This window comes from Sceloporus occidentalis, unplaced genomic scaffold (assembly GCF_023333645.1).
Source record: "Sceloporus occidentalis isolate IW3139 unplaced genomic scaffold, rSceOcc1.0.p SCAF_15, whole genome shotgun sequence".
NCBI classification, from domain to species: domain Eukaryota; kingdom Metazoa; phylum Chordata; class Lepidosauria; order Squamata; family Phrynosomatidae; genus Sceloporus; species Sceloporus occidentalis.
In genome coordinates, this window is record NW_028316995.1 from 15,135,289 (window position 1) to 15,157,810 (window position 22,522).

At 39.3% G+C, this 22,522-nt stretch overlaps 1 protein-coding gene across 1 annotated transcript in view; it reads right to left on the reverse strand.

Annotated features, from left to right (window-relative positions):
- Window positions 1–22,028, reverse strand: part of LOC149303292 (centrosomal protein kizuna-like) — a 55,973-nt gene extending 33,945 nt beyond the window's left edge. Inside the window, exons 1-6 of the mRNA XM_089481422.1 lie at window positions 21,946–22,028; window positions 20,981–21,037; window positions 20,617–20,779; window positions 11,493–12,135; window positions 10,372–10,657; window positions 2,848–2,982 (exon numbers count right to left, since the gene is read on the reverse strand). Coding sequence (XP_089337548.1) covers window positions 2,848–2,982; window positions 10,372–10,657; window positions 11,493–12,135; window positions 20,617–20,779; window positions 20,981–21,037; window positions 21,946–22,028 — 1,367 coding nt within the window. The remainder of the gene's footprint in view (window positions 1–2,847; window positions 2,983–10,371; window positions 10,658–11,492; window positions 12,136–20,616; window positions 20,780–20,980; window positions 21,038–21,945) is intronic.
- Between the last annotated feature and the right edge of the window lie 494 nt (window positions 22,029–22,522).

Here is a 22,522-nt window from a genome sequence, read left to right on the forward strand (position 1 = left end):
GATGCTGATTTTGTATATGGAGATGAAATAATGTCCAAAAAAATTAATCAAATTGATGCATTTTCTATCAGAATTGCGATTAACACTTCAATTTAACGCACTGAAATGAAATAACTGTTTTTCTACAAAGAAAGATGTGGGGTGTTATGACACACGCATTAACAATGAAGACAGAATTGCTCTAAAAAATCCTACCATAAAATTTCTTCAGCTTTTAAGGAACAGTCTATTTAAATAAAAAGCTCCTTGTGACTTTTAATAACCTGGTTTAACCCCTTCGTGACAAAGGCTGATTTTACTTTTTGTACCCTTCGTGACAATGGCCGTTTTAACATTTCTGCGCTGCTCGTGTTTAGTTGTAATTTTCTTCTTTCCCGTTTACTGAACCCACACACATTAGATATTGTGAAAAAAATGACTGTTTCTAACTTTTAGTTGAAAAATCTTTTACTCATCTATAAAAGGTAATGAAAAAACCTGCTAAATAGATTGAAGTATTTGTCCGAAGTTTAGAAATACCCAATGTTTTTATGTTTTTTTGCTTTTTTCTACACATTATGGGGCAAAAAGTACAGGTAGCGTTTTGCTATTTCAAAGCCTTTTTTTCCAAATCTGGTAATTCTTCCCCCCATGTGCCATTTCGGGTATCTTTGAAGCCGGCCAATGCAATTTACCCCATCAAGTCATATATTTTTGAAAACTAGACAGCCCAGGGTATTCCAAGTGCTAGTATTTTAACCCTTTCCAAGCACTAATTCTACCATCAGCCTTTGTCAAACTTTATGGTAGTCATTTTTTTTGCATTTGTTTTTTCACACACATTTTACTTTAGGTATGAATAAACAGGTTCTGGTATATGTCACTATCATAAAACACCCCAATATGTGTTTAGCAACATCTCCTGAGTACAGCGATACCTCACATGAATGATTTTGCCTGGGTGTTTGGGGGGAAAAGGGCCACATTTGGGGCATGCGCATTTTCAATGTTGAACTTTGGCATTTGGGGATCCACTGCCCATGCCCTATTTGGTACATCTTTGAGCCGGGCCATTTCAGTGTGCCCAATAAAGCCATATATTTTTGAAAACTAGACACCCCAGGATATTTCAAATGCTAGTATTTTAACTCTTTCCATGCACCATATCTACCACCAGTCTTTGTCAAACTTTGTGGTAGTCATGTTTTTGCATTTGTTTTGTCACACACATTTTACTTCAGGTATGAATTAAAAAGTTCTCGTATATGTCACTATCACAAAACAGCCCAATATGTGTTCAGCAACATCTCCTGAGCGCAGTGATACCCCACATGAATGATTTTGCCTGGCTGTTTGGGGGCAAAAGGGCCACATTTGGGGCATGCGCATTTTCAATGTTGAACTTTGGCATTTGGGGATCCACTGCCCATGCCCTATTTGGTACATCTTTGAGCCGGGCCATTTCAGTGTGCCAACAAAACCATATATTTTTGAAAACTAGACACCCCAGGGTATTTTAAATGCTGGTATTTTAACTCTTTGCATGCACACATTTTACCACCAGCATTTTTTCAAAGTTTGCAGTAGTATTTTTGTGTGTGTATTTTTCCCACACACACCTACTTTATGTATGAATTTACAGCTCCTGGTATATGCCGCTGTCACACGACACCCCAATATGTGTTCAGCAACATCTCCTGAGTACAGTGATACCCCACATGCATGGGTTTGTCATTTTTGGGGGGAACTAAAAGGCCCCCCTTTTGGTACGTGTGCATTTTTCTAATTGGAAATTAGATGTGTGGCCATCCTTCCCCCCGTGTTAATTGGGACATTGTTGAATCCGGCCAATTCAATTTACCCCATCAAATCATACATTTTTTAAAAGTAGACACCCAATGGGCATTTAATATGCCAGTATTTTAACTCTTTCCATGCGAGAATTGTTTTAAGCTAATGTGCTAATCTTAGGACTTGCTCACAAAAATATATTTTTTATATATATATATTTTAATTTTTTTTTGCCTTTTTTAAAACATTTTTAAGATTTTTTTTCAACTTGAAGGTTCCCCTGATAGTGACATCAGAGGGAAATTATTTTTACATTTTACTGGTTTTTTACTATTTTTTTTCTAATGATTATTAATTTTATTTTATTTTTAATTTATTTTTTTCTAATCACACGGTCACAGTCCATCAAGAGGTAAGTGTTTGGTGTCGCTGGATGCCTCCTGATCGAGGCATTCCAGCGACACCATTTAAGTTTAGGAGGTGATCGTTGATCACCTCCTAAACGCTTTTAAAACGGGCGTCCGCCACCATACATTGTATGGCGGATGTTGACGCCCTGGGGAGGGGCCCGACATGGCCCCTGATTCCGATCATGGCGTTGCTGAATCCCTCGAGGTCGAGGCATTACAGCAACGCCGTTTGGGTTACCCGTTTTAACAAATGACGGTCCTGGCACGTCATTTGTCGTTAACGACATGTTTTTCCGTGACGTGCCCGGACCGGCAATTGTCATCAAGGGGTTAAAAAAATTCTTGAAGTTACATATAATTAGCTTGACTCTTTCTGAATTTACTGTAGGACCACACTCAGCAGGACCACTATCAGAATTTTGGGGCCCAGTACCTAAAGACACTCCATTCCTGCCCCATCCCATGCTTGCATACTTGATTTGTTAAATAAAAACAATGCAACTGCTGCAATAGTAAAACCTTATTAAGATTATTACTTTTTTGAGCGCAACCCTTTCAGTACACACAAGTTTTATTCATTTTTTTCTACATACTTATAACTATTGTTTGGGGGAATTAAAGACAATATTTCATTTCTGATAAATATATATAATAAAAAAGTATTTACCTTATGAGATGATCCAGTTTGGCCTGATTTATGACGGTATTGTTATATACATGTACATGATGAGGCTCCATTTGAACAATCATCACTTCTATAGATTGAAGCAAGTGAAAGAATCCTCTGTCAGACAAGTTATTTCTAAGAATAGAAAATCACATGTTACTTGCCAAAAAAGAAACAATAACATGCTAAATATACTGTGTTTGCTCAATACATAGTGTACACCCAAATTGGGGGAAAGGGTGTACGCAGAGGCTCCACCCTTTTAGGAACCTTGATACCAGGTAGAAGCGGATGAAGAAAGAAGACAGATGAAAGAAGAACAAGAAGAGGCAAGAGAAGAAGTGGAGACAGTGACAGAGAAGTGGTGAGTAGAGATGGTAGGGAGACATTGAGAGAGAGCATTTTAGAGTGTGCAGGAGAGTGTTAAAGTGTGTGTTAGAGAGGGTGTATGTAAGAGAGTTTCTTTTGGTTTCACCTGATTTTTAGACATTCATATAAATGAACAAAATTAGCAAATTAAGATTTGTATGAATCCGAATGCACAAGTCTGCTTAAAAGCACCTGGTATATGTCACTTCAAAACAACATCCGTTCATCTCCTCAGTACAGTCATATCACCTTTGCATAGGTTTACCTGATTGTTTGGGGGCTAAAAAGCCACATTTTGGAGGTGTGCATTTTTCAATTTAGAATTGTACCATCTGGTCATCCTGCCTTCACACCCTATTTGGGACATCTTTGAACCCAGACAATTAAATTTACCTCATCTGACAATGTATTTTTGAAAACTAGACCTCCCAGGGTATTTCAAATGGTGGTATTCTAACCCTTTCCACACTCTAATTCTACCACCAGCCTTTGTCAATGTTTGTGGTAGTAATTTTTTACATCGGCTCCCATGTCCTATTTGGGACATCTTTAAACCCGGCCACTCAATTTAATTCCATTAAACCATATTTTTTTTTTTAAATAGACACCCTATGGTTATTTCAAATGCTAGTATTTTGAGTCTTTCCATGCCAAGATTTTTGGGTAGATACAGTGCTAGTTTTAGCAGTTTAGCAACTTTTTTTATATTTTTGGAGAGACTCTTTTTTTTATGGGCACCGCCATCTTGCAAAAAAATCTCTTGCAATGGCGCTTGAGAGTGGTCACAGTGTGTCTTGAGGTGGTTTTTCAGAATTGCTATTGAGATATTTCAGCAACACCATTGAAGCTTAGAAGGCAAACAAATGATTGTATATAGCAGACCCTGCTGCAGATTTCCGTTTGCTGAATGCCTCCACATTGAGGCATTACAGCAACTCCGTTTAACCTTTAACCACTTTCTAAGATTATTTAATGCCATGACATGCCAGGCATGTCATCGGTCGTTAACTAGTGGTTAATTTGCATTCTTTGGGGCTGGAGTACTAAATTGTCATTTACAGCTTATTTCTAAGCTGTTGGTTTACATACAATTGGACTCCAGTCAGTTGTAATTGTATTTTTTATTACAAACTTACAAATATCAACAAAGCTATTTCTTAAGGATTCTCACACACACTAAGCAGCAGTAATATACATTTCAAGGTACTATTTTCACTTATTCTACCAGGTGTAACACTTATGTAACCAAATGCAGCATTAGAAACATCTTTCTAAAGTACTTCTGAATGCCCAACCCATTCCTGGAAATAATTCTTTAATCAAGTGAAATTTAGCATCATTTATATTTATTTTTTGGGGAGGGGGCAGTTAATTTCCATATAAACTGAGAACGTTTCTTAAAAGTTTGTGTTGTATTTGTGAGATTACACATTTACAGAAACAAATGCTAGGATTTACTTGCTCAACATACTTGTGTGCAATATTATATTCATACTATTATTATTAAACATACTGACCCTGACAGAATTGAACCCTGGTTAGGATTATGCTTATAAAGATAAACATATGAGGGGGTTTTGCATTCTGGAGTTTCTATAGTTTAGTCCTCCAAACCTACTAGCATGTGCATTGCTTAACATGTTAATTTTATATTTAATTTGGTCAATATAACACTAGTCATATTTAATTAGGTGATAAGTGGATATGCATTTGCTTATGAGTCTGAACGGTATTAAGAGTGCTTAGTGCACAGAATGAGAGTTTGTAGTTATTCAAATTTTAGGATATTATTCACGCAAGTTGGCGGCATGTATGCTTTAAGCCCCAAAGCATTCCTCAAAGCAAAATCTTCTGGCTAAAGGGATGGGGGTTTTTTTTGTTTTTTTTTATATATTACCATCTGTTATTGTTTTTTTTCCTGCAATTTTTAGTTCTGACTCATGGTACATTACCGTTTGATACCCTTTATAGAAATGTACATCTATTTATTCTACAGTCAGTTTAGCTGAACTGTAAAAATAATAATAATTAAAAAATAAATGTATTGACTTATATTTGTGCAATCTTAATGTGTTTTTATATTAATTAGCATCTTAAGGTCCTAAAACATCCAGACATAGAGGTGAAAACTATAATAATTTGCTGAGGTACAAATCAACACATCAGCAAAGGCCTTGACACCCAGAAACAATTGATAAGACTAGTACAGAGCTTGCTAGTTCTCGCTTTCCTAAGAGATCCAATGTATGGACCACCTGCGGGGACACACATCTACTTGGTGGACAAATAAGGATTTGGTGAAGGCTTCAGTTGTTTAATAATGCAAATTAAGATTTAAACATCATGACAATAGGAATCTGTTAATCCTTTTTACAGCGTTGTAAATAGGCATTCAGGCTTCACTTCCAGACCGCCTGCTTTGTGTAGGGGTTTAACGTAAGCAGGACAAGAATCAGATATCTCACCAGTCATACAAAATTCTGCTTGACTTTGAAGACTTTTTTTTTTAATCTGTAAGAAATTGTTATAAGTGGTAAATGTTATTTTTCTCTCCTGTGTACTCAAACACCATACCTTTGAAAGGACAGCTCCATCCATCACAGAATAATACGATAATTCAGTGTTTGCAAACGACGGTTGTTTCCCGTTTCTATTTATACGTCTCTCAATGCACAAAGCTACCCTGAAGAATATATAACCCATATAACAGCTAGGCTGAGCTTTTCATTGGTGTCTTAACTAGTTTCACTAAAAAGCTTTATTTTTTGGATAGCTCATTTACCATTGTGGCTATAACTGGGTGGTCTTTCAGGGTGCCACTTAAAGAGGATAATAATAAAAAAAAAACGCAGGGGAAGGAAAGGACACTAGCAGGGAAAAAAAAAAGAAACTAAATTTATGACAATCTGCAGCAGGATTGGGATCAAAGGTCACCAAACAAGAACCTCTTCTCTTGAACAGGTTGCTTCCTGGTAACAGTCTGATTAAGCCCACAGCCTGAATTATATCTGTTACATTTTGTAGTGCACAATACATCTGTGCAAGGCCGTCGTCAACCCTACCGAAGACACACACAGGAAAAAATAAATAAAAAAAACAGCTTAGGCGCCTTGAAATCGTTATTCTTCATTTTACATTATTTCCTAGTACTTTTATTATAAAATAATAAAAATAATAATGTCAGACCTGACATATTCCTAACACTACAATTATTTCTGATCTTTTAAGGGATGATAGAATCCCTTTCTTTTTTTTTTTTTTTTTTTTAAATGAACATTAATATGTCTACTGGCCCTTGTCATCAAATCTCTTCACAAGCATTAAAGATCTTAGATAAGCATTGTGATTTTTATGTTAATATGACTATATTCATTCAGGCCCCTTTGCTCCCTGCATACGCGATCCACACTCAGCTAGTTCACTAGACACTGGCAGACAGGTGCGGATTATTAAACATATTAGACTTTGTTGCCATGGCGAGTGAACCGGACCCTATCTAAATGGACCAGAAAAACGGTGCAATGGTTTGGTGAGCAGATGCAGCAAGGGGATGACGGAAGGAACTCATGGATGATAAGTAAATGAGACCACAGTGGGTGTAAAGCTGGGTAGCCATCGACAGGAGACCAGTGTTTATGAGAAAACATTTCTCTGGAAAAAAATCAGAAGTCCATTCTTCAACTATATCGATATTAATGGCAGTTGGCAGGATACGTGAACCTCATGTGTTTAATCATAAATCTTAACATGTACTACACATCCAAGTTATGATCTGAACTGGAGGGTAAACTCCCAAACTTGCTATTGTGTTACTCATCAGAATCATCTATTGAACGTCCAATAATTGTACGTAGTGCAACTAAGCATAAAATTTTTTTTGGATCATGTAGCGTTACTACTAGAAAATAACCCAGTTTTCTTAGGTTGTTTGCTCATGATGAAGCAGGATACTGATTACCTCTTCACTTTGACTTCACACTATAAGCCTTATAACGCAGAATACCGATGACCTCATTACAATGACTTTGCATTATAAGGCTTTTCCCGCAGAAGAAACTTGCCATGGGTTACCCTTTGTAATATACTCGATGTTCTGTAAGTGAATAAACCCAGTAACCATTTACCCATAGAGTTTGACATTTGCTGAATACAACCTGAGTATATAGAGCGAGTACTGGACCTTAACCTCAGGAACGAGAAGATCGGCTGTTCCTCTCCCAGTTCTACTCCTCCTACACTGCTCTTTCTGTTTTAGTTAATAATTGTGTTTCAAGCTATATATTAAATTGATGATGATTAAACAGATATACCAAATAGGTGCTAATCATACACTCACCTATATGCCTACAAAAATCCCTGACTTTGTGTAAGTGTACCTAGAAAAACTAATGCTGTTTTGAAGGCAAAGGGTGGTCACACCAAATAGTGATTTGACTTAGATTTTTCTCCTGTTCACTTAGTTTATTTATTAACAAAATTCAACCTATTAAAATTTTTGAAAATATTCATACTTTACAGCATTTTCACACCTGTATAAATCTGTACACAATACTGTATGTTGGTTATCTTAAACTGTAAGCACAGTTACATTGGTTTCTGTAGTGTAGACAACTACTACATTTGGGAACGGACGGATACCCATTCCTATGGAACTATCTTAAGAGAAACTAAGTATTTGTGTAGCAAGTACCCCTTACCGGTTACAGTTTCCAAAAATTGTTATTGAAAAATAAAAATTTCTGATGAATAATCCCCGAGCCTTGAAACACATAACACAGGTTGCACTTGGTAATTGGTATACCAAGTAGAGGACTGGTTTGGGAGGTGGAAGGAACTTGTGGGCGCGGGCGGTCTTGCTGGTGCTGCGGGCGGTCAGGCACTGTACCTGCGGGTCCCGGTAATCTTGCGCAGTCCTGCAAGGCTGCCTTCTCGCTGCTCCCTTACAGAGTCTCCTCTCTTGCTCCGCCCAGGAACAAAACGGAGTCACGTGATGTGACGTCACTTCCCGTGACTCCGCCTTGTTCCTGGGCGGAGAAAGAGAAAAGACACTGTGAGGGAGCAGCGAGAAGGCAGCCTTGCGGGACTGCGCAGGAACTCTGCAGTTCAGGTAAGGAGGTGGGCGTGATTGGCCACAAATGTGGCGGGAGCGGGCGGGATTGGCCACAAATGTGGCGGGAGTGGAACACCCACATTGCGGGAGCGGGCAAAAAAATCAGCCGTCCCGCGCAGGGCTCTTATGCTGAGCCAGCTGTCTGAAGTAGGTTAGCTATATTCCAGTAGATCTATACATATTGTTTACGTCTCCAACAAGTGGTCTGTCAAATTAGAGGGTGCATAGCCTTACGCCCTTTTTTTTTCCCTTTCTTTATAATACTGTATTTAAAACCTCTGGGATATTTCTAAAAACCTAACATTATGATTTCCATTTGTACATTGGTTACTATGGTAACTCTACTACTTGGCATTTTACAGGCGTGAAGAATTTACCTACATTGAAAAATTGTAAAAGTAAAATAAAACACTATGTGGAATTATGTCTATTTTATCATGCGGTTTAAGTGTTTACTTCAAGGATGCTAAGATGTGTGTCTCAAAGTGGCACGACTAGCATTATCTAATCATTTTGCTGTGCTGAAGTTCTCTCCCTCTCACCCTTACAAAGGCTGCCTGACGCAATCAGAAACTTAATAAAAGAGGAGAAATAATACACTGGAGGTGAATAAACATACAGATCCTGAGAACAGGCAGACAAGTAGGGCTGAAACAACCAATTGATAAATCGTTGTCAACGCAAATGCTCTGAAAAACTCCTCTCCTTATATAATCCGACCTCAAACAGAGATTGGATTATAACACTAGAATCCAGATCCCCCTGCATCGCACAGACAGCCTCCGTTACTGTCCTTCACTTACACTGAGGCTTCTATGAAGTTGCAGTGAAAGTGCCTGTCAGCAACGGAGGTTCACAAAACACCAGGGAGTCAGGAGAGAGGTGTATGGGAGGGGGGAGGAGTCCCATACACCACTCTGGCTCCTCCCCCTCCCATACACCACTCTGCCTCCTCCCCCCTCCCATACGCCACTCTGCCTCCTCCCCCCTCCCATACGCCACTCTGCCTCCTCCCACCTCCCATACACCACTCTGGCTCCTCCCCCTCCCATACGCCACTCTGCCTCTCTACCCGGCTCCTTGGTGTCTTGTGAACCTCCGTTGCTGACAGGAGGCAGAGTGGAGTATGGGAGGGGGAGGAGCCAGAGTGGTGTATGGGAGGTGGGAGGAGGCAGAGTGGCGTATGGGAGGGGGGAGGAGGCAGAGTGGTGTATGGGAGGGGGGAGGAGGCAGAGTGGAGTATAGGAGGGGAAGGAGGCAGAGTGGAGTATGGGAGGGGGAGGAGGCAGAGTGGTGTATGGGAGGGGGGAGGAGGCAGAGTGGTGTATGGGAGGGGGAGGAGGCAGAGTGGTGTATGGGAGGGGGAGGAGGCAGAGTGGTGTATGGGAGGGGGAGGAGGCAGAGTGGTGTATGGGAGGGGGAGGAGGCAAAGTGGTGTATGGGTGAGTTATAGTGGTGTATGGGGGTATAATGAATTTCAGGGTAGCAGAGTGGTGTATGGGGGTGTAATGAATTTCAGGGAGGCAGAATTTTATCATCCTGGTTTTTCTCCTATTTCCTGACACTTTAAATTCTAACTGAGGGTCGCCCTGTCCACTAATCATAACCATACCACCAGAATTAGTGGGCTCTGGGCAGTCATCTCTGGAAAGTTACCAGGCATGCGCCTCATGTGGTTTTCTAATACAAATATTATGCTAATTTAAACTTGTAAAGACTGTTATATAGATTTATTTAGTGTACGGAACTATAAAATGTAAGATTTGGGGAAAGTGTTGGATCCTCATTAAATAGCACAGTATTTGATTATTGTGGTAGCAAATATAGCTATTCATGTTTGTTACATGCAGAAAGTTGAGGATGTTGGTAGTTATTGTGAAACAGGAAGTAGAGATATTAGCATCACATGTTTCCTGTGCAATCAATAGTATTGACTGCTACTTACTTGGTGTACTTAAAACAGCATAATCTCAAGTATATAAATGAACATGAATATTTAAACCGAAAGAAATTAATGTGATGGGGCAATTTGTTTAAAAGCTTACCGACTGATTGTAGAGACGGTAGAAGAATCTTCACTCAAATTCTGACCTGTTGCAGATTTAGAATTTAAATCTAGGGTTCCTTTACTGGCTGTTATTACACCTTCCTCCTGCTTAGGGTTTGTTGTTCTAGTAGGCTGAGGCTTTCTTTCCTTCAAACCATGGGGCTCAGCATCGCTAATGTCAGAATCACTAAAAGACACTGTAAGGTCACTGCTGCTGTCTCCATGGTCACCAAATTCATGGTCTTCTTGATTTTGGATGGAGTGATAATCTTGCACTTTATCAACTGCAAAACAAAAGAAATCCAACATTGAATATTTGGTTTATATTTGATTTCACAGAATGGGTCTCCAACAGAAAGATCCATAGACAGACTGGTCATGATAGGGACAAGATTGCCCTGGCACTTTAAGTACAGTGGCCGCCAATGACATAAGTGCAGGCGATGGCAGGATATGAGAGGCCACACACACTGCAGCTGACTATGGGGAGATAGCCTAGTGTGCCAGATGGCCAGTCGGAGCCTGGACAGCTCTCCAGTTGTTGTAAGTCTGAAGCTCTAATCCAACCACAGGATTCAATCATAGCAGTTACAGAGTTGCTTCGAAGAGTCAATTTATGTAGTTTAGACAGGCAGCCATACTTTTTTCTCTGCCAGTTGGTAACATACCCTGAAACTCATACCTCCGAACTCTCTGGGTTTGACTCCGAGTCTCTGGTTAAAGTGCCTTCTTCAGAACATGGGAGCGCCATGCTTGCCAGTGGCTATGCCTGCCTCTATTATGGCAGCACACCCTTACATGCCTACCTCCACCCTCAAAGCATTACCATAGTTCAGCTTCGCCTAAAAAAACATGTAATCAAAAAGCACAGCTTTCTTCAAGACCACCGCACCCCCACCTTAACATCTCCTTGCTTTCATTAAAAAAACAGGGACTGTGTATTTTAACGCAGTCAATAACATCTTTGGGATTTTTCATTTTTTGTAGAACTTTGAACGTGAGCTTGCTGACTACTATCTATATAACAAGTCTGTAGGTAAAAAGATCCCAAAGTTCTCTAAAGGATGCCAAAAAGTAAATAAAGGGGAAAAAAAAAAAAAAAAAAGGACAAAAACTTACCGGCCAGATTTTTACAGGCACTATGTTTATCTGATGGTTGTTTATTTATGTAATCACAGGCATCAGGTGAATATCCAGAGGGACTCGTGTGTGTAAATCTTTCTTCATTAGGAACCAGGCTTTCATACATCAATGATTCTTCCACCTTGTTGCGTGGGTTGTCATTCTGTAAATCCTCTGCTCTGTTCCCTGGACTTAATCTTTCCAGGCTCAGTGAGCTAAATTGTGCAGATTGCCTGCTTTCAAGTGAATGTTTACTACCACTTTCAGTCTTGTCGATCTCTATACGGTGTGTTCTTCCATCCTGAGAAGATTCTATGGATGTGACCGGCATTTTTTGACTAATCTGGAAGGATGTCTTCCCATCTATTTTGTCAGGCTTATTTAAGCACTGAATATCACTATTAGATGGTACTACACAGCTGTCTGTCACAGTGCTGTTTATTGCCGCCTGTCTTACTGAATGTGGGTCAGAAATTGAAAAGCTCTTTGTGGGCTGGGGAGATTTCTTCTGTGTAAGGCAATGTTCAATGCTTGAGTTGGCTGACATTTGGCGGCCCATAAAGATTGTTGCTGGATGATACATTCTCTCTGACATATCTCGTCCTGTGTTAATTTCGGCTTGTCGTGAAACTTGCAGCATCTGAAAATAGAGGTTGTCGCTCTTTAAGACTGTAAAATTATATTTAAAAAATGGTTTTTGTTAAGATGCTTTTAGGATGCTAGAGAATGGATCCCTTCTAAACCCACATATGTTCTAATGGTTCAATAGTGGCATCATTTCCCAGCACCACATATATTTTACTTTTGTTCCTGTTTTCTCACTGCTTTAAAACCAAAGCACTACTTATATATCTTGACTATGGGACGCATGGCTAATACAGAACCAGTGCAATACATTACAATAAATCACTATATCCAAGTACAGAAACATAAAAATATAGAATTTGATGGCAGAAAACCATTCAACCCTTCCAGTCTGCCTATGTTTTATGCTGTAAAAACCTCAAACCATATTGGGTTTTTAGTCCTGTCTGTCTTATGCTCACAAAAGCCTTGTAACCCTGCTCAGCATTAACCAAATTCTTAGATTTTTTACTAGATACACCAACATTTTGGGATCAATAATTCAAATGCCCATGCTGAACATATTTAATATAGTACAGTGTGCTATTGATATATATATCAAGCTATTCTAGAGACCACATCCAAAATATATTGGCATGTTCCCTTCAGCTTACCAAGACATTTTGCTATGTTTCCAGCTTTGTAGGAACAGTTTGGGGAAAGACCTTTTCTATTCCAGTATGACTGCACCCAATGCACAAACCAAGATCCATAAAGACTTGGTTGGATGACTTTGGTGTGGAAGAACTTGACTGGCCCCACAAGGCCCTGACCTCAACCCCATCAAACAACTTTTGGCATGAACTGGAACTGGAGATTACGAGCCAGACCTTCTCATCTAACGTCAGTGCTTGAGCTCACAAACGCTCTATTGGATGAATGGGGAACAATTCCCACAGAAACACTCCAAAATCTTGTGGAGGCTGTTATAGCCGCAAAGGGGGAAATAACTTCATATCAATCTCTATGTATTTAGAGTTTAGGTGTCCCAATACTTTTGTCCATATAGTGTATGTAATTCTAGGCTATATAAGCTTAGCATGCAATAAAATATATCTTGACAGATTCATTATTGCCATTATATCAACATTCTTCCTCTGATGTAGCAACAGTGAAGATAGCTTGGTGTCGGTAAATTATTTGCAGCATTTATATCAGGGTCTACCCAAGTATAATGAAATGTTGGAGCTATATTTGGAAGAGTGATCCAAACTGCTTCATTATCTGTAGCTGTCAAACATCTGCTTTCTTCTGACTTCTGTAGATTTCACACCAGGAGACCGCATGAACACACTGAAAAAATCTTGCCAATGCAAATTATGTTACAACTATATTAAAAAGTGCTATGCTTTCAAATGTAAGCATTTAAAGGAAATCTAGAAGATAAGATGCAGTAACAGCATGAATTTCATCTGACGATAAGGTTAAACTTTATGTGGCTCAAACTCAATTAAAATAGTGAGTGAATTTTAAAATTAACAGATAACAAATTTTAAAGATATATATCATGTAAAAAGTGTATCGTTTTACTGATCTTTTATTTTTCTCTATTTATGCCACTAGCCAAAGATCCCGTTAATGTATAGATTATGCATTACTTTTATTTTAATGACCTAGTGGCACTTGCTATATGCATCTGCAGATTAATTTGAGCAGTGCATGTGCTTTCTGCCAAGCATCCCAGTATGCCTCCAATCCATAGATGGGCAATTTTGAGGTAGCGGCATAACAATAAATCCTGCAGTCCCCCTACAAGCAGGGTTGCATGTAGATATCCTGTTTTAGATCTAACTAGCGGTGTCTTATAACATGCAATTGAACATGTGAAACAAGGGCTCATGTATGTTCACTAAACATAACAAATGCAATATTGCGCCATATATGAGCCTGCGGTATATCAGCGTACCTGGGAACTCTCCGGGTTTGACCCGGAGATTGCCGGGTGAAGCACCGCTTCTTCGGGTCAAGACCGAATCCTCCGGGTCATGGGAGCGGGGTCTTGACACGCCCCGCTCCTGTGAGGACGGGTATAAGGGAGTCCGGTATGCAGGAACAGGTAGACTTGGCTTAATAACAGCTGATTATCAGAAAGCACAGTTTAGGCAATCGTGCCCGAAATTCAGGAAACAAGCCGAAGTCAAGGGCACCAGAAAAGTAGCAAAGTCCGTTAAACAAGCCGTGGTCAGGGTCTCCAGAAAGGTAGCAGAATCCGTTAAACAAGCCAGGAAAATAATCAGGATATAGAAACTCACGAAACAGCAGACGAAAATACATCAAGCAACGAGCAGTAGCGAAGATGGAATTTTAAATGTTCCCGGGCGATGACGTCATCGAGCGCGCACGCCGGCCAGATCAGCGTGGACGCGGCAGGGGACCGACCCGCGGGTACTCGGGTGAGTGGCTGCGGGTCGGGTCCTGACAGCTCCCCACCCATTTTCCTTTCAAATGGGGGTGTTTCCAGCTACCGTCATCGGGAACGTCCCCAACGACAGGGGAACTCCCACTGACGCCACGGGACCGCCCCCGACGTCAGTGTGCAGTCCTGGCCGCGTCCCGCAAGGGAAGGCTCCGGGTAGTTCCCAGGTATGTTAATCAGCAAAAAAAAAATCTTAATTATGCATCTTAAAAATTAGAGATGTTCGTAACTGCTGACTAGGGTCAGTTTTGTAAAGCCCAAAACAAGAATCATCTCATCTTGATCCACGGCACATATTATCACACACTTGCTCGGCTCTTTCACCACCAACAACACTTGAGTATCATAAAACTATATTATATATATATATATATATAAAGGAATGTCATACAAGGTAGTGCATTTTTTATTCACCTCATTTTGCCAACCTCACGGAGAACTCAACACCCAGTTTATTATACAAATTTAAACATTTTGGGCAAATTTATTATACTCCTCTGGGATCCATCTTAAGGATTGCTGAACAATTGTCTCCTCTACAAAAATGTGTCTGGGTATGATAAATGTAATTAAACGGAAAAAAATACTCCATAATGGCTACAATGATTTAATAGTGGGCAACGGAGGTTATGTATATAAAGTGATTCTAAATACGTGGAACCAGAAGCATTTGCTATGGTAATAAGGCCTCTTTATGTAACCTTAAATGGGGAAAAAATTCAGTCCCTGTAACGATGATGTTGAGACAAATACTTACAGAAGTAAGAAATCAAAGTTAAGACAGGTATAGAAAAAATGGTGCCCAATACAGAAGACCCAAAATACCCCGCTTATGACCAATTAAAAAAAAACTGGAATCTTTGATCACAAATCACTATTACCCTACAAACTCTACAAAAAATGGTCCACTAAAAGGATTTTCCTTTCTCTTCCGAATGTTTCCCAGATAACCCACAGAACAAAATCCCTCGAGAGGACTTGCCACCCGCATTCAAAATCGAAACTTTTCGATTCAGTACAGGGGGGAAAATCGAGAAGTTAAAGTACATAAACAACTTCCCGTAAACTCAAATTTATTCTGGCTAATATACCAAAGGAGAGAAAAAAAAACATAAAACCTTACACTACTTGCTATAAAAAAAAAAACAGTGTGGCCTCTGTTTCTTTTCTGATAAGAGTCTTAAATACCAAACAGTTAACTGCACAATAACATTAACTGGCAGTCAGGCTGCCTGCTTGGCAGATACATAAAGCAGGTAAAAAGGAGGAAAAGGTAATTTCTTGGCTGAATGATTCCATCGGTAGCTATAGGGCAAACTAGAAAGTCTTTCAGTAAAGTATCAGTTGATTCTTCTATCAATCTGCAGCACACATACTCTTCCAAGGGATGTATTAAATATGAAAATCATATCCCGTTATCATCTGTTTCCAGCTTTCAGCCCAGTAAGCTGTTCTTAATGAATGCTACAGCCTAAGGGACAAGCACGCTGTTGGCTCCTCTGAATAACGGAGTGATGTTACCGGCTCTGCTTATTACAATATTGACTTGCTGAGGGGGATTCGCACGCGCTAACAAGTGACTGCTCTTGCCAGCATGCTCCAAGTTATTACGCAATGTTTTTTAGACATTTCATCTGAAAGGGCTTTGCCGCTTTTAGCGAAGAAAGAAGCCGTGGTCTTGAACCGAATCGTTTATAAGGAGATAGTAGGAGGGATTAGAAGCCTGCATTACTACAGATACATAGCGGAATACATTTAAAGCATTCTTTAGCCAGGGCTGCAGATATGGAATCTGCCTCCCCTTCTTTGAGAAGAAGAAAAAAATATATACATTTGATGTACACAATAAACACATTTTTCATAGATCTATAGATTAGTAAAACAGTTATACACTCTAACTACAACTATTTTATCTACAAAATTATCAAAATGAGATTTTGTGATAGCTATCTTCCCAGCCAGAAAAAAACTCATCAATACATTGTGATGTCTTATAAGTCAACTCTTTATAAGATGGAAAGTTTTTCTTAACCTGGTATACATGAATAGAGAGCAGGCAGATTGGGATCCGCTTGCAGTATTATTTTGGGTATTTTATTTTTATTTTTTCCCCTATATAGAATGTCTAAACATGGAACTACACTTTACGTTTTTTGTTTTTTTTTGTAGAATGCTGGCTTCCTAGTCTGATTTTTGGCGCATTTTACATGACAAGGCACAGAAGGTAACGCAGGAGAATAATACTTTATTATCTGTTAAGTTACAAAAAGTCCTTCAAAAATAGCAATAGCCTAGTTGTCTAGTTTAGGAGAAGAATTTCTCCCAACCAAAAAAATCCCAGAGATGTGCCACCATCACTAAGTGAGTTGGCAAAGATACCTTTTTTGGCATACACTCTTGACGTTCCAAGAAAGACACTATTTTGGGGCCAAAGCCCCATATGTCCCAGGTTGTTGGTTTCACTGTGCATAATACATTTTTCATCTCAAATTGAGTCTGCCCTAATGTTCAAGATTAGTGTGATCTACTGGTAGAGATTTGTACTCTATAATGGTAAAGAAATCTTATGTTCTCTGTTGAGCTTGACATGAATTGCCTACGTTGTAATGAGTTCATTATATTAATTCATTATATGAATATATACAACATATTTGTGGCTAAAGTGTTATATCAGTGTCCTCCACAAAATGTGTAGAGCAAAAATGGTAAAGAAAATTTGTCTTGTCACCCCTATGTATTCATATGAGAATAAATATATTTGAAGTATATTCCCATTGATATTTTACATTTTTTAGTATACCTGGGTGACTAGGGACAGGAAATTGTCAATCATGGCTTCTTGTTTTACAGGGGTATATATATATATATATATACATTCACTAACACACGGGCCAAATTCCCTTAGCCAATCAGCCCAATGGGTTGGACCAAGGAATATAGCTGTGATGTGCGGCAAAAGGTTGTGAGGCTTCACAAAATGGGAAGTGGCGACGAGAAAATAGCAATGCATTGAAAATCCCCATTTCCATTATCAGGGCAATAGTTAAGACGTTCCAGTCAACTGGTTTCCATGAATGAATCAACATGGAGGAAGGTGTGTGTCTATATTGTTTCAACGCACTGTGAAGAGCAAGGTTTGAGTGGCCAAAAACTCTCCAAGGACCACAGCTGGAGAACTGCAGAAGTTAGTCAGAAAGTCTCCAAAACTACAATCCGACATCACCAATGACCGTGCCACACATATATTTCACAATTTATTTTTTTTTGATAAACCTGTGTTGTGTATGCAATTGTTTGATATCCATGAGAGCAAAGCACGTTTGTGTATTTTTTGAAGAAAAGATCAAAAGGTTTAACAATAATTACTTTTTTTCACAGCCTTCTTTGCTCATATTTACCAAGGGTGCCAACATTTGTGGAGGGCACTGTTTATTATATATATAGTAGAGTGATGAATTCTTCTGTTGTGTGTTTGTTGCAGCGAAAGTGTGGTTATTTAGGTTTTTGGGGTTTTTTTTTTCCAGTAAATTCAGCAAATTGTCTAAAATGAGCATATTTGTTTCTTTAACCATTTGAGGACATGTAAGCCAGTATTGTTATGTTGCACCTATAAAACATGTCTATTATGTGTGGATACTTCACAGTATACAGCTTTTCAATTAAGCTCCTTTCAATAGATTTAAAAAAAACAACAACAACAATACGATGATACAAAGAGAACATCTGTAAAGATTATAATTCAAGAACAACTACTTAAAAAACAGAAACTGGAAAGAGAAAAAGAAAATATAGCATCGTCGCACAATACATTCATGAAAAGTTGGCCCAGAACTCATGCTCGTCTTTATTCCACTTGAGTCCAAGTTGGCATGACAACTCTGTCATTTCAGACAAAGGACGTTAATGAGACAATCCAGCATGTTTCTGAGTAAATTAACACACAGTGAATTCACAGAAACTCCTTCTGAGAAGTGTTTGTCGAGTGTGCTTCTTTAAATTATTTCACGTTTGACGGGGAAGAAATCCAAATGAAACAGTCAAGCTTTCTGACATAGGAGGTGAAAGATTTCACGTTACCATGTGAATTTTGTCGAACCTGTACTTTAAAACAGTCCTGGTTTTTGAATAATAATATATTTTTCAGCAGTATATTAGTCATCTGGGTGTGTTCTAGCCCTGTTAATCTTAACCCAATCCACCCAGACTCATTATCATTTTGGTAAACAATAGAATGGCTCAGTCATAATCACCCAGCCTAATAAACATGTATGGTGGAACAGGCGTCTTTAGCATTGGTATAAAGAATTAGCTTCGCATGGTGACTGTGCAGGACAATCACATGACTTACAACAATTGTAGCCTCCAGTTCTAGACAGCACTTTCATGCTCCCAGAAGACTATACATTTTTCCATGTGACTTCTTCTTTAAAGGACTTGAACTTCTAGCCACAAAGTATAGCAGCGAAAACTATATATGATACACATGTTACTCTATGAGAAAGTAATTGGTACAATTCTCAAACAAATGAAATGACTCCTATATGGTATTATCCACTTTAGCTTTAATTACAGCCTGAGCTTGCATAAAACTATTTATAGTGATATTGACGTCGGTCTGTTTAAATATATATGTGTACTATACTGCTGAAAACAGAAAGCATGGGTTTAATCAACATCTCTATAATGATCCATTGAGCATTTAAGTAGCCATTTGATTCATGGACTAAAGGACTCCTATCTAATTGTAGCAGTTAATAGAGGCTGGAATTCTCCAAACACTATTTCTGATGTAACTATGGGTTTATTGGTCTTGTAACATTCAGTAAGGCAGATGCTGCCCCAAATTTCTTGTCCCCTTGTCTCTCAGACAGGCTCAACCCTTGCCATGTCCCCAACGCACAAAACCTGAAAGTAATATGCCAAATCTGGAAGAGTCTACAAGCATCAATACGAGCATTAATCTGGGAGAGTCTCACCATCTACACACAACCCATCGCGCTCACCAATACCAACTCATACACATTACACGTATATATTCATGTTGCCAGGCCTTTTATTGACACCACTCACCAAATGTAAACGTGGCATTATTACTTCATTCTGCAGGGGGCTAAAATTGTTACATGTTGCGTTACATTTTGAATCTCACCATATGGCAGTATTTCCATAACGTTCCTAATAAACTATTTGCACTTATATTCCTGTTTCTGATGAATCCCAGCATACAAAGGGCCTCCTGCTTACTGACTGGCTGCTTAGTTAAGAACTTTAAAATATTCAGTTTGATTGGCGTATATAACAGGAAACAGACATTAGATTAGATCAAAGCCCAATTCATAACCAGTTTAACGAGAGGTAGAAAAAGATCTTTCATTATAAATATCTCAAAAGCCCATTTTTAAGGCTCTGTTCACCTACCCCCTTGATTAAGCCCTGTAACCACATTTAGAAGTCCTTCCGGTAAATGAGAGACTATAAAAGAAAATTGTCCGATTACACCTTAGTAAATTTTCCCATCCCATCCAAAAAGAATTTTCCTCTAGTACCGGGATAGGCAGCTAAAATAAGCCCCATAAGCAGCAATGACTTCCGCAAGCTGTGTTAGAGCTGGCATCTTCACTGGGAGCAGGTAAAGTGGCGCTATCGGCTCCTTGCCTTTCCCCCTGGTAACTAACATACACACTGGCGCACGCATGCTCACACTCATACTAACACCCAGACTTTCACTTCCACATATACACACACACACATGCTAACATACATACACACACACATAAGTACATAATACTCACTCCCACACCGCTCTATCGTCTCCCTCCTTTCCCTTACACCTTCACACTTACACTGCAAGGTCACGCAACACTGCATTCTCGCCTCCGTGAGCGGCCAGTTACAAATTTTGGGCAGTAGAGCCGGTCTGCCCCTAGACACTGGTGTCCTGGTTTAGACTCATTTATACGAGTGAACATAAACATACGAGCTATTGCACAGAGCGTTTATATTTCCCAGTGTAAAATATGTTTAAATTTGTATTTATTTCAAGTCAAAAATATCAAGCTTCTGTTCCTTTCAAGGTCTTACCTGCTTATGTTGAAGTGTCCTTGTGTTTGATATAAGAGCATGCAGGTGAGTTTCAAGGCGCTCAAATTCCTGTAAATATGACTGGTTGCGAACACGGGCTTTTGTTTCTTTTTCACATAATTGTTCCAAAGAATGTTTCAGCTTCATGTACTTCAGATGACATCTAAAAAAAAAACCAGAAACGCTATTTATCATCTATATGAATTAGCCCAATGCCTATTTATATTTTGTACAGTATTTTTAAATTTTAAAATTAGAAGTTAACTGTTTTTTTGTTTTATTTTCTTAATTCTTTGAGTCCTTAACAGGAAAACAGCAGATTAATGAAAAGACCAACAGTGTTTCTCTTACTTAGAATACTTACAAACTGACATCGGATGAGCTGTACAACTTTTTTTCTAATTCTGATCTCTTTTTTTCACTGGAATAAAACAGAATTGTAAAGATTTTTTATTTTTTTTGCTCAAACCAAATCGTATAATATATAGAATATACCAAACAATACATTGCATTACACGGGTAACAATTAATCTTTTACGCGCACCAAGATTGTGCGGAACGTCTCTGGTACAGGTAAGAGTATAACTTGCGTCACGCGTGTTGCCTCGAGTTCAGCGCCTAGCTAGCCCTGGCTCAACAATAGGGGAGAACGCCAGTGGCCTAATGCCCATGGGGCACATCAACCCACAATGAACTACCACTGAGCATCTGTTTGCGTAAGACATCTGGGTGGGTCCATGTTCTCAAAGTTCTAGTAAATATATGATCAAGAACGTTCCAAAACCTGAGAACAAGCAGCCTGTGGTGCAGAGAGATGATCAGCGACATTCTAACGTAACAAGATATCATATAAGCCTTCAGGATCTCAGAGGTCTCATCTTTTTGCATTCCACCCATAAAAGATACCTCCGAAGTCTCTAAAACATAAGCAATTCTTTTTCCATGTTTTTCTATAAAACGTATGACCTTTGACTGAAGAATACACACTTTCGTGTAATTTACGGTCAGCACTGTACCCTTTTACAATACCAGTTTCTTAATTAGTTTATTAGCAATCAAGATTTCGTTGATTTTAGTCCAGGATTAGTTAAATGCCAATTGTAGGAGCACTGGGATTCTAGTCCTAGATAGAGCTGCATTCTAGTAGACCCAGACTAGTATATCAGTCCATCAGTAGTGTTTACAGGATCTGACAACCAGTAGAAGAGAGGTCTAGCAGCAAGCCCATAAAGCCTGCACCCCTGTGTGTTCCTTATCATTGTGTTTAGAGCACTGCCATTCTGTTTGAGCTGAGTTCTCCCGGTATGCTTTGCGGCTTCCGTCTCTTACCACTCCCTCAGGTTCCGTTGCAGTTCCTCAATTCGCAGACCGTAATCGGTAGCTCGAGGCAGGTTTTCTATGTACTCCGCCATTTGCTCTTTTCTTTCTGTTTCCTCTGCTAATGATCTGTCTAGGGTAACAAACTGTAGCTATAGGAAACCATTCCCATCATGCAAAGCGACGTCACGGTCGCTGGTAACCCACGGGAACCAGAGACGCCGGAAGTCCCTGTGCCATGCGTGCGAATTAGGAAATGATGCTTCTGCTCTTTATGTACACGATCAGTCCAATACAGTCCCGTAGGGGGTTAACTTAATTTCTTATGGAATGTCATATAAAGAGTATTTATATTCTCACGTTTTTTTTTAAAAACAAAACATCAACATACGTAGTCAATTCATTTTAATGTGTTTTTATGTAGTAAAGGCAGACAGTCGACGTTTGCACCTTTCAACAGTTCCAACAGTATTGTATGTATACATATGTATATGAATGTGTATGTCTTTACCCAGGGCCGGCCCAAGGCAAAATGCCGCCTGGGGCGAATTTTAAAATGCCGCCCCCACCTTATCTACCCTTCCTCCGT